General features: G+C 44.5%; 1 protein-coding gene across 3 annotated transcripts in view; it reads left to right on the forward strand.

Annotated features, from left to right (window-relative positions):
• The first annotated feature begins 1,456 nt into the window (after positions 1-1,456).
• Positions 1,457-12,110, forward strand: part of paxip1 (PAX interacting (with transcription-activation domain) protein 1) — a 63,742-nt gene continuing 53,088 nt past the window's right edge. For all 3 annotated transcript variants that reach the window (XM_075484226.1, XM_075484227.1, XM_075484228.1), the window contains exons 1-6: positions 1,457-1,642; positions 3,614-3,748; positions 3,956-3,999; positions 4,193-4,256; positions 6,136-6,246; positions 8,559-8,634. In XM_075484226.1, the coding sequence (XP_075340341.1) occupies positions 1,562-1,642; positions 3,614-3,748; positions 3,956-3,999; positions 4,193-4,256; positions 6,136-6,246; positions 8,559-8,634 (511 nt within the window). In that variant the 5' untranslated portion in view covers positions 1,457-1,561. The remainder of the gene's footprint in view (positions 1,643-3,613; positions 3,749-3,955; positions 4,000-4,192; positions 4,257-6,135; positions 6,247-8,558; positions 8,635-12,110) is intronic.

Raw genomic sequence — 12,110 nt, forward strand, 5'->3', positions numbered from 1 at the left:
ACATTGTCCCATAGGGCTCGGGCACACGCGTTGCATTCTGGGATATGGTCGCCATATTGGAGGCACAATCTCGTAAACAAACCCTGAGGCAAGACGGAGATCAAGGACCAAACAGTGAGAGAAAAGTGAGAGAAAAGCATGTTAAAATCGAAGAAAGGATGTGGGATATACCGGGATACATTACAGAAGGAAGCCAGAGATCGGTACATACAGAAGATTGGCGTTATAAACGGACTGGACCCTTATGAAATACCGAGCAAGGAATGGATTGTCGACGAAGATTTACTGCCTAAGTTCACCCTTTCGGACATAATTGCGTATATAGTATGTGGTGTCAGTGCTTATACTTTGCAACAGTTTCAATTATAATGACACTTTACACTTTTGTCATGTTACTCTACTTGTAAATAAATAATGAAACACACACACTTGGCTGTCTCTCAAAGCATATTTATTTCAGACGACTTCAACTTTGCACAACACTCCTGCTCATGGTGGTCAGAGTACAACATACAGACACAATCTTGTCAAAGAATGTTTTGTCTTCACCTTCGCATGGCAAAACTATGTTGATAGGTACTTTTGCTGACAAAAAGGTGTATTGTTTCTGACAGTTCCAATCGCCCTTTCCATGTGAATTTGGAGATGGGCAATTTTCCTTGTATTTTCCACATTAAATTAAGATTAAGATCAGATTTATTGTCATGTATACATGCATACACACGAAATTTGTCCTCCGCTGTTAACCCATTGAGACATCCCTTGCTTCCAACTGACAGTGTCCTCTTGTGAAGGCGGGGATCATTACCTCAGCACACAAAAGTCTGTAACTTACCAGAATGAAAATGCAGAGAACACACTCTCATCGACACCGGGATTGAGTGGAAAGTTATGCTTGGTCGTCTTACAGCAGCGATCCATGCTAGTCAACGACGCTTTGTTATCTCGGACACTTGGTCTCCGTGGGTGCGCCTCCAAGCAGGAAACCGGTAAAAAGATAAACCATTTACGATTTCCCCCCCATTCCTGTCACGGCTTACGCTATTGCACCCCACGACACAGCAACGTGCGACCATAGTGGCAAAGACAATAAGTAAAATAGATAAACCAACGAAGAAAGTTCCGAGACCAGGCGGGAGTACGTCTGCGCGCAGTGGAAAACAATGTAAACAAAACAGTTCTGAGCCTCCAGTATGGCCGCCGCTCACGTAGTGACGTCACGTGCCCGAGCCCTATTCTAATAAATCTGATATAGAAGATTTTTTTTTTTTGTGATCAAATGTTTATTAAAGATTTCTGATATAGAAGATTTTTTATGAAAGCACTTTAGTTAAGAAGCTCAATAATAAAACAGACGACATTAGCAGGTCAGATAGTGAGAAAACGAAGACGAAACTCGGCACATTTGCAGACACCCCTCCGACCGCGCAGAGTGCTGCAGTCCGCTTGGCGCTCAGTGATTTGGCGCTACAGTGTCTGTGCTCCCTCCACAGCAGCCGTCACACTCTTCCTGCTTAGGACAGCTTCCATAGGTATAATCGTCCGCTGTTCATGGACAATCATGTCTGAAGAGGAGTGGAAGGTCACAGACGAGCTTTTTAAAGATGTCAAATTCTACTTGGTTGGGGACATTGATCAAAAGGTGAGGATTTGAGCGTTAGCTTATTTTAGCTGTATTGGGAGCATGCTAACATTCCAGCTATGTTCACTCTCACCGAGGTGTTCCAGGAGAAGCTAACTAGCAAGCTAACTAGCAAGCTAACTGGACAACCTGTCCTATGCTGTCCTGTCGATGCACGAGACGCTATATGTGAGAATCCTTGACTGATTGATTTGCGCTCAGTGTCCTTAGCAAAAGTGTTTTGCTAAAGCCTTAAAGCATGAGTTAAGAGTTTCCCATGTTAGCTGCTAGCTTATAGCCTACAGTGTAGAGAGAGGAGAAGGGTGGTGGGGGGTATAAGGCAATGCTAGCTAGCTTTTCCTTAAAGCTGTTCGCGTAACAGTGCTGTCACATCGCTGCCGGCGTCGTACAATGTTAAACTGTTACATTGTACATCAGCCCGCGACTGTCACCTGTTAGCCACTTGGGCGTTGATCACTGCGCAGGCGTCATCGCTGTTTGACCCGCTAATGCTGGAGACCTGTGGCCCAGATCTGCACTTCCTTCAACACGAGCCTGTCTGCTGTGAGCTGAGCCGCTGTCTGAGCCCAATCCACCTGACCTCTTAGAAATATAACATTGTTGCACATTGGTTATGCAAAGAAGCTGAAAGTAGACACTGCTGTAGCTGTTCATACAGCTTTTCCTTCTCAGTGTGATTCTGCTGAGCACCAAACCTGTGGCAAAGATGATCTGGCTCTTCTCTTTTTGTTCACTGCTGGAAAGTTTTTGGATAACTCTGTTTCTGGTGTCCCATGCCTCTTTGCTGTGCCAGCATACATGGGACTCTAATGGACTAACGAACCAAGGCTATCGATGAGCTCTGTGCTCACACTGGTTTCAGTTTCGTCATCAGCTAAAATCTGTCCATTTGATTACAGTTGTATTCAGATAATGTCAATTAAAATCAAATTTTCTACTAACTGATCACATCAAATCTTCAGTTAATTTTATCCCAGTTTTTTAAAAAAAATTTAAAAATTTTTTTGCGGCTTTTTATGCCTTTAATGATAGGACAGTTGGAGAGAGACAGGTATGCAAGGGGCAGAGAGAGGGGAGACATGCAGCAAAGGACCGCTCGGTGCGTGACTCGAACCGGGGCCAGCTGCAGCGACTACAGGACTACAGCCTCTGTACATGGCGTGGCTGCTCAACCCACTACGCCACCGACCACCCCTATTTTACCCAAGTTCTAAGCAGGGCCGTGTGGAGAGGGAGAGATACCAGATGTAGGAAAGAAAAGACATGAATAAAGTTAGTGACAATTGAAAGGCCCCCAGCAGTCTGGGCCTATAGCAGCTTAACTATGGGATGTTTCAGGATCACCTGAGCCATCCCTAACTATAAGCTTTATCAGAAAGGAAAGTTTTAAGCCTGGTCTTAAAAGTAGAGAGGGTGTCTGCTTCCTGAAGCCAAACTGGCAGCTGGTTCCACAGAGAGGGGCCTGATAACTGAAGGCTCTGCCTCCCAAACTGGCAGCTGGTTCCACAGAGAGGGGCCTGATAACTGAAGGCTCTGCCTCCCAAACTGGCAGCTGGTTCCACAGAGAGGGGCCTGATAACTGAAGGCTCTGCCTCCCAAACTGGCAGCTGGTTCCACAGAGAGGGGCCTGATAACTGAAGGCTCTGCCTCCCAAACTGGCAGCTGTCTGTCTGAAGTCTGTCTGACGCTGTGGACTGTGAGAAAACCTTCCAGACATCCTGCTCTGTGGGAGATCAGTTCATCCATGCAGGATGGATTCAGCTGTAACAGTTTTTCTGTTAGTCCAGGACAGAGAAGGTGGATTTAGTGCAGTTAAACATTGGTCTCAGCAGGACGAACAGTTGATGTACAGATGTTGAATGTCCACACAGTGGTGGCGGCTGCTGTGTCTCCCGCCTGTGCTGGGACAGTGATGTGTGGGCCTGGGTGCACTGAAGGGGATGTTGACCGGGTCCTCTGCTGATGTTCCAGGTTGTGCAGCTCCTGAAAGCAGGAAAAGGAAAGGAGGTGTCCTACAATGCTCTGGCCACTCACATTATTGCAGAGGACGGGGACAATCCTGAAGTGGGGGAGTCCAGAGAGGTTTTTGACCTGCCTGTCGTCAAGGTAAGGGTGGCGCCAAAATCTGTTTCCACCAGGCACAGGCTGATGTGGTTAAACCCGGTTTTTCTTGTTGTTTTGGGGTACAACTGGTCCTGGATTCAGGACAATTAGCACAGACCTATGCTGAACCATCTATTTAAAACCACTTTGAACAACTGTTACTGAGAACATGTGGAGCGTTAACTTCTGGTTGTCTTCTTCATTTCGCAGCCATCATGGGTGATCCTCTCAGTTCGATGTGGAGACCTGTTACCGTATCCTTCCGCCATCACAACTACAACAACATAGATTAGTGGAATCTGACCCCCATTTAAAAACCAAAGCTGCAGACTGTTGTTGTGTAACATTTCAGAATGGAAAGGCTTTTTTTTCTTTTCTTCCTGCATACACATGTTAAAAGAATAAGTGTCCTCCCTGTAGTTGTTGTTCTCTAACCATGGACACCAGAGTTACTGGATTCTCCCCAGAATCGGGACAGATATTTTTTGGTGTGACAGCTTGTCTTCCCAAAGTAAGTGTGTGCATGTGACTCAGCTTTCTGAACTGTGCTACATGTTTCTAATGAAACGAGCAGTCAAACCTGTGACACAAGTCCTGAGTTAAAGGTCCTATGGCATGAAAATAAATGGAGGCTTTTATATATTTGTATAGGCTTTAGTGGTCCCCTAATACTGTATCTGAGTTTTTTTCCCCAAAATTCTGCCTTGGTGCAGAATTACAGCCAGTCCCAAAAATGAGCTTTCCTTAGGATCCCCAGAATGAGCCGTTTAGTGGGGGTGTGGCCTTACTTACGCCCGTGGTACCTTGCGCAAATGTTTTGTGAATCGCTATGGCACGTAGATGGCACGGCAGCCCTATGCCGTAAAACTAGCGAAACCTGTTGATATGAGCTTACTTTGACAATATGACGAACTAGTTACTGAACAACTCTCCTAACACAGTCAAACATCAAGCAAGTGCTACACAAGACACAGCAAAAAAGGCGTGCGTGAAGGAGAAAGCAGGAGTGAGGATTTTGACATTCTCAGCTGATTGCTCTGGTTAGCAAAGATGCACGTAGCGCTAGCGCTGGAACCATGAATGAATCATTATCCTGATGGAATGCACTGAATTTGCGGATTCATTCTTCTTCAGGAAGCTTGAAGTCGGGGGTTTTGGTCTAAAATGAGTGAGCTAACCATCTCATGGGCATGCAAACACCTCCAACAGCCCATTTGGCAGAGATAAGTGCTTGCAGATGCTATTAGCTGCATAGCTAACCGTTAGCTGCTAACGATACAAACCCTTTCCTGTGGTAACAAGCTATGTAACTATACTGTACATACAGGAAAGCAACACAATAATAGAGCGTTAAATTACTTACTCGGGAATGAGATCCTTCCCCAAGTGAGAGACGAATGGAGCAGGAGATTGACAGGCGGATCGGTGCGGTGTCTGCAGTGGTCTCTGCACCGGCCCGTCGTGGTGAAGAAGGAGCTGAGCCAGAAGGCCAAGCTCTCGATTTACCGGTCAGTCTATGTGTATCAGGACTCACTATCAGGTCAAGTTACTGCAGCGCCCCCAAATATTCCATGTGTAGTTCATCGAACACTATCACTTGTAGAAAAAAAACAAGTTTGTTGATTGGATTCTACATGTGGGGTGGTCTGTGGCATGGTGGGTACAGCAGGCGCCCCATGTACAGAGGCTGCAGTCCTCAGCAGCTGGCCCCGGGTCCAGTCCCGTATGGGACGGCCCTGTGCTGCATGTCATTCCCCCTCTCTCTGCCCCTGCTTCCTGTCTGTCTTCAACTATCCTGTCCATTAAAGGCATAAAAGCCTCAAACAAATCATTTCAGCGTGTAACTCATGTAGAAGTCTGAGGTGCAGCATGGACTCTGCAGGAAAGGACTGATCAGTCTGCAGAGGAGACAGAAACAAGGATCAAGTTCCTTCCATCGGACTCTGTTGTGAGGAAAGACCTGACAGTTGCACTTCCACCAACTTTTTACTTTTCCCATAACCTAATGATTATTTTTTTCATAAACTCATAACTGGTAAGTAGACTTCACTTTGACCTTTTTCCTGTAAAATAAAACTGAAGTTTGATCCCACGACTCAGCCATCTGTCAGTCATGCAGTGGAGATGATTCAGTTAAAGGCCATGTAGGAGATGCATCTAAATGTTCTGCTGCTGCTCTCATGGGTTTGGAACGCTGGAGGAGTTTAATAAAACCATTTCATACTTCTTCATTTTTCATTTTCCTCAGTGGTATCACAAACATAATCCTAGAGTTTAAGGTTCTGGTATGGTGACAATCCTCGCTTCTAATCAGATAAAGAGATGGTGTTGCTTTGCTCATCCTGTGTTCCTCATACGAAGACGCATGTGTTTCTGTGTATGTGTGACAGCTTCCAGACGATCTCAGCGCTCTGTGGGCTTACATAACCTTTTATGGGGGAGAGTGTCAGCTGAACCTCAACAAGAAGATCACCCACTTAGTGGTGAAGGAGCCCAAAGGGGTAGGTGCATCCTCTGTCTTGTCTTGTTGTGGACATTTCTGCGACATTTTGTTCATCATAACTTAGTTTTATTGCTCATTACTGGAGGTGAAGGGATCATTGAGCAGATGGTAAATGGACGGTACTTCGATGCACTTTCTAGTCTAGCTGACTACATGCTCCATTCACTCACACAGCATGACTTGGTCTACCCAGCCACGTGCTTCCTACTACAGTCACACACATTCATATGCCAGGGGGCTTCAGTGTCTTGCCCACGGAAGCTAGAGTCGAACCACTGACCTTCTAATTGGAGGGCGACTGCTCTTCCTCCTGAGCTACCACCACAGGTGGTCTGTAGGAGTTATTCTCAGCTGGATTGGCTCGGCTCGGCTCATGCTGACCTGTGTGAGCTTTCTCGGTGTGTAACGGACAGTTTTACATGTGCTGCAGGATGGTTCAGGTGCACATTGTTGTATCACATGCACACGCTTCTGCTAACAAGTTACTGGCATTTGAATTCAACCAAATTCTGGTCTCTGTGTGCTGTCAGCTGTGGCAGCATTGCAAGAGAGAGGACAGAAGGAAGTTTAGTAACATGAGTAAATGGTAAACTTCATGTCGTCATCAGGTGTCATGTTGACACCAAAAAGTTACCAAGTTGTTTGTGTTCTGTAGATGAAAGGAAACTTTACCAGCTGAGATTAACTGAGGTCTTTAAACAAAGTCATGTGACTGTTTGAACTGAACCATACTTAATCTCCTAAGGAAAATGGAATAGTTTCAGTCTAAATTACTGGTGGAAAAATAACCTAAAATAGAAATTAGCTGGCAAACTGTTGGACAGTTGAACTGCAGCAGAGAAAGGTGTGCTTGAGATCACCATGAGTGTTGTTTGTAACTTGGCAGTGACTGAGCTGATGATGTCACAGAGTCAGCAGGTAACACAGGGGAGCTCTCTGTAGGCAGCATGGAGGAACTGAACACCATCCAGATGATCTCCTCGTAAGGAATAGGTTAACATGCTCTGTACACCCTCCTGTGCTGCCTCCCTGTCTGAGCATATAGTCTGAAAGCTGTGTAGAGGCCAGTCTGTGTTCTGGCTCTGTGTCTCACTTAAAGACATAATGCTGCACCAGTGTTAATTTCGTCAACCAGGACGATGAGGAAAATATTTCGTTAACGCCCCTTTTTCCCGTGACGATGACGCACAAAATTGCTTCCAGAAAATAAAAATATGACGGGAATAAAAAATTATTTTCGTTAACGAGACTAAGACGAGACGAAATTTACAAGCCATGGACGAATGGACATTAAAAAATGTAATTGTAATTAATTTGTAATTGTTAATATAAATGTTTCTTGAACTTCAGAAGATTACGCGCTGTTGCCCTGTTTGTCCCTGCACGGCGCCTGTCCCACAGTGCCTCGCGCGGCTCAATAGTAGTTCAGTGAGTCGAGTTCAGTTGAGTTTAGGCCCTTCCCATGTCAAGTAACGTAGCCGGTAGCTAGCTATAACTTAACCGTAGCTAGTTCAACTTTGCAGTCCAGTCATGGCGTCGGGCTCGGATACCGGTATACGGTTTTTTGGAGCTGGGCGAAAACAACGCCTGGTTGTATGGAGCCATTTCGTTTACAACGCGAAGGACAACAAAACAACCTGCATGACAATGATTGATCATGCCGCCGATGCCGGTGGTGGCCAAGATGAGAAGTTCTATTCTGCACAGTGTTATATAAATAAAATAGAGAAAAAGAGAAGCAGTGTGTGGAGAAGGTTTATTCTGTACAGTGTGATATATGTTAAAAAGAGAAGCAGTGTGTGGAGAAGGTTTATTCTGTACAGAGTGATATATGTTAAAAAGAGAAGCAGTGTGTGGAGAAGGTTTATTCTGTACAGTGTTGACTAAAATGACTAAAATTTGACTAAGACTAAAATTGATTTTCGACATTGTGACTAAGACTAAATTTAAAATAAAGCTGACGAAATTAACACTGTGCTGCACATTCTTCATGTTCCTGCTGTGTCCTCATCAACGCTCCAAGCTTGTCCGTATGATCTGGTCTTACATTCCTAATGATGACCAAGGGAAGAAATGATTTAAACTTCCTCCTCCTTTGTCTCCATCTTGTTCCTGCTCTCCATCCATATGAGTCTCCTGTTTTTGGTCTTACTTGAGGCATTACTTAGGCTTTGGAAAGATCAATCAGCTACTCCCGCATGTGAGAAATGTTCCTGTTACCATGGTTATTTATCTTAGTTTACCCATTTAAAGGTGCACATTTCTCCTCATGATAACGTCCTTCTCTTCGTGCTCTGTTTTTGCCTCTAGGCAAAGTTTGAGTGTGCCCTGAAACACCCTGGCATCAAGATTGTCACTCCAGACTGGATAACAGATTCTGTCAAAGGTAAGGTCAGGGTATCCGCGGGGTCTTAAAAAGTCTAAAATCCAATCATTTAAATTTAAGGCCTTAAAATGTCTAGAATTCTGTTGAAATCTAATGAAATGTCTTAAATATGATTTTGAAAGGTCTTATAATTATATTAAGGTGACTTTTATTTAAAACAAATGTATAAACTTCAGTCTCGCTTTTAATTGTTTCGATTTTTGAGGACGCTATAACGGAACTAAAGTAGCTGTGCAGCCCGGTCAGAATTTATCGAGCACAACCTGCTATAGGCAATTTTACGCGACAAACCCTGGGCGGCGCCATTACCCTCCACAAATGCACTTCATTTCCACCGGAAGTAGTTTGCGCAGCGTTTGCCAATGTAAACAGATGATGCTAGCTTTGACAGCCCACTCGCAGATCGTATAGCTAATAATGTCCTTACAATGGGAACAGAGTTTAAATACGTTAACTGGAATTGGACTTACTATCCCCCACCCGAATTCGGTGCAGGACTGGGAGGATAACGTGACGACGTGGCCCAACATAACATACAAAACTGAGCACCTAGAAATAGAAGTACACTACGACCAAGGCTTTGTTCAGGAGCATATCACAAGGCTGCGTACATTTTACTTTTCCCACATGCTCCTGAAAATCGTTGATGATTTTGTTGAGGGAAGGTTACAGTTCTGCAGTAAATATCTCAGCATTTTAAAACCAAAATAAACTGCCCTATGTAGGTGCCCAAGGGTGCCAACAGATGTCTGTTGTTTACATAATGTAATATAATGTTGAATATATTGTTGTACAAAATTGAAAATAAAGGTTGATGTAATTTCATTTCATTATTGCACTGAACTACGATCATGAGTGCCCTATCTTCAATTTCTTTTAACACAGTTCATTCATAGTAAACTCATACTTTACATCAATAACACTGGATTAATTAATTGTTTTGAGGAAATGAAAGTCGCGGCGCTGAGGAGCGGCTAATCAGTTAACGCTTTGTTTAGGATGGGTAAATGCAAATATGACCATTTGTGGCTTCAGAACGAACACTTTACCTCATGGTTGAAGCCGGTTGATATAAATATTTATGAAGCACACTGCACCGTGTGCAAGAAAAGTTTTAAACTTGGCACATTGTGCATCAAGGGGTTGGACTCCCATGCCAAATTGGAAAAGCATAAAGCGGTCTTAAAATGCCAGCAGCAAATGCTTTCCATCAGCCAGCATTATTCAACATCTGGATCTGGGATAGGAGATGCTCTCTGAAGACCTGGGTCTTCAGGAGTTTCTTGAAGATATTCAGGGATGCCCCTGTTCTGGTAGCACTTGGTAGGTCATTCCACCATCGTGGAACGACACATGAAAAGAGTCTGGATTGTCTTAAGCGTGGTGTAGGCACTGCTGGACGACAATCCTGTGACGACCGGAGTGACCGAGTCGCGATGTAAGCCTTTACAAGAGCATTCAAGTAGATGGGAGCCGTTCCATTAAGGACTTTGTAGGCTAACATTAGTGACTTGAATCTGATGCGGGCAGCTAAGGGTAGCCAGAGGTGTTCAATGAACAGAAGGGTGACGTGTGATCTTTTAGGCTGATGGAAGACCAGATGCGCCACCGCGTTCTGGACCATCTGCAGAGGTTTCACAGCACAGGCTGGGAGACCAGTTAGGAGAGCGTTGCAGTAGTCAAGGTGGGAGATGACCATAGCCTGCACCAGGAGCTGGGTGGCGTGTTGGGTTAGGTATGGTCTGATCTTTCTTATGTTTAGCAATGCAAAGCAGCATGATCGAGCAATGGAGGCAACATGATCTTTAGAGGTTAGTTGGTCATCAATCATGACACCCAAGTTTCTAGCTACCTTTGATGGAGCAAGAGATAGGGATTCAGTTTGGATGCAGATGCTGTGGTGTATGGTTGGTTTGTCTGGGAAGACGAGCAGTTCAGTTTTAGAGAGGTTCAGTTGGAGGTGATGGGCTTTCATCCATTTTGATATGTCAGCGAGACAGTTTGAGATTCATGCTGAGACTGTGTGGTCGTCAGGTGGAAAAGACAGAGCTGGGTATCATCAGCATAGTAGTAGTTTGAGAGGCCATGTGATCGGATGATCTGGCCCAGTGAGGTCCCAGTAATGAACCTTGGGGGACCCCTGTGGCGAGGTGGTGCGCTGCAGAAGTGGGACCAAGCCAGGATACTTTGAATGACCAACGACCAGTGAGGTACGATTCAAACCAGGAGTGTGCTCTCCCTGTGATGCCCATTCTGGCGAGTATGGACAGAAGGATACAACGGTTGACGGTGTCAAACGCAGCCGATAGGTCGAGCAGAATATGTACTGATGATTTGGCGTCACTCTGGCTTCTTTTAAGGCTTCTGTCACAGCCATCAGAGCCGTTTCAATGGAGTGTCCACTTTTAAACCCAGATTGGTTTGGATCAAGGAGGTTGTGTTGTGAGAGGTAATCAGTGACCTGCTTAAAGACGCCAATAGTTCTCCACATGAGTTGGAGGGAGGGAAGGTTTCTTGAGAAGCGGTGTAACCCGAGTTTGTTTGAATGTGGTAGGAAATGTGCCCGATGTCAGTGAAGCATTAATCACATGTGTGACCGTTGCAGTTACAGTAGGAGCTATGGATTGGAATGGATTAGTTGGAACAGGGTCCAGCGGGTCCAATAATAAAGAATCATAGTAGTCCAATCCTGAAGTAACAGATGCATGGAGCAGTTTTTCTGCATCACTCTGAGACAGGATGTTCCTGATTTTAACAATATTACAAAGGTAAAAGAAGGCAGTCCTAGAAACCTGTTTTATATGCGAGTCAAATGATAAATTCTGGTCAAAAATAACTTCAAGGTTCCTCACTGTAGGACTACAAGCCAAGGAAATACCATCTAGAGTAACTATATAGCTAGACAACTTCTCCCTGAAGCGCTCAGGTCCAAAGATAACGACTTCAGTTTGTCTGAATTTAGAAGCAGACAGTTCTGAGTCATCCAGGTCTTTATGTCTTTAAGACATGCTTGTAGTCTGACCAACCTATTGGGTTCATCTGGTTTTATAGATAAGTACAGCTGCGTATCATCAGCATAGCAAAGGAAATGTATGACATGCTGTCTATACATGCTTCCATTAGGTAACATTATTAAAGTGAAAAGAATCGGTCCAAGCACAGAACCCTGAGGAACTCCATGACTTACTCTGGTGTGTGAGGAAGATTCTTCATTTACAAGAACAAACTGAAATCTATCAGATAAATATGACTTAAACCAGCCTAATGCAGTTCCTTTAATCCCAATAACATGTTCAAGTCTCTGTAATAAGATACTGTGATCGACCGTATCAAATGCAGCACTGAGATCCAACAGGACAAGCACAGACACAAGTCCGCTATCAGAGGCTAAGAGGAGATCACAAAGAAGCAGTGCAGTGGGCATATAGAAAAATGGCATTACAGATTCTTGTGATAAATGTACACATAGAAGAAAA

This window comes from Odontesthes bonariensis, chromosome 14 (assembly GCF_027942865.1).
Source record: "Odontesthes bonariensis isolate fOdoBon6 chromosome 14, fOdoBon6.hap1, whole genome shotgun sequence".
NCBI classification, from domain to species: domain Eukaryota; kingdom Metazoa; phylum Chordata; class Actinopteri; order Atheriniformes; family Atherinopsidae; genus Odontesthes; species Odontesthes bonariensis.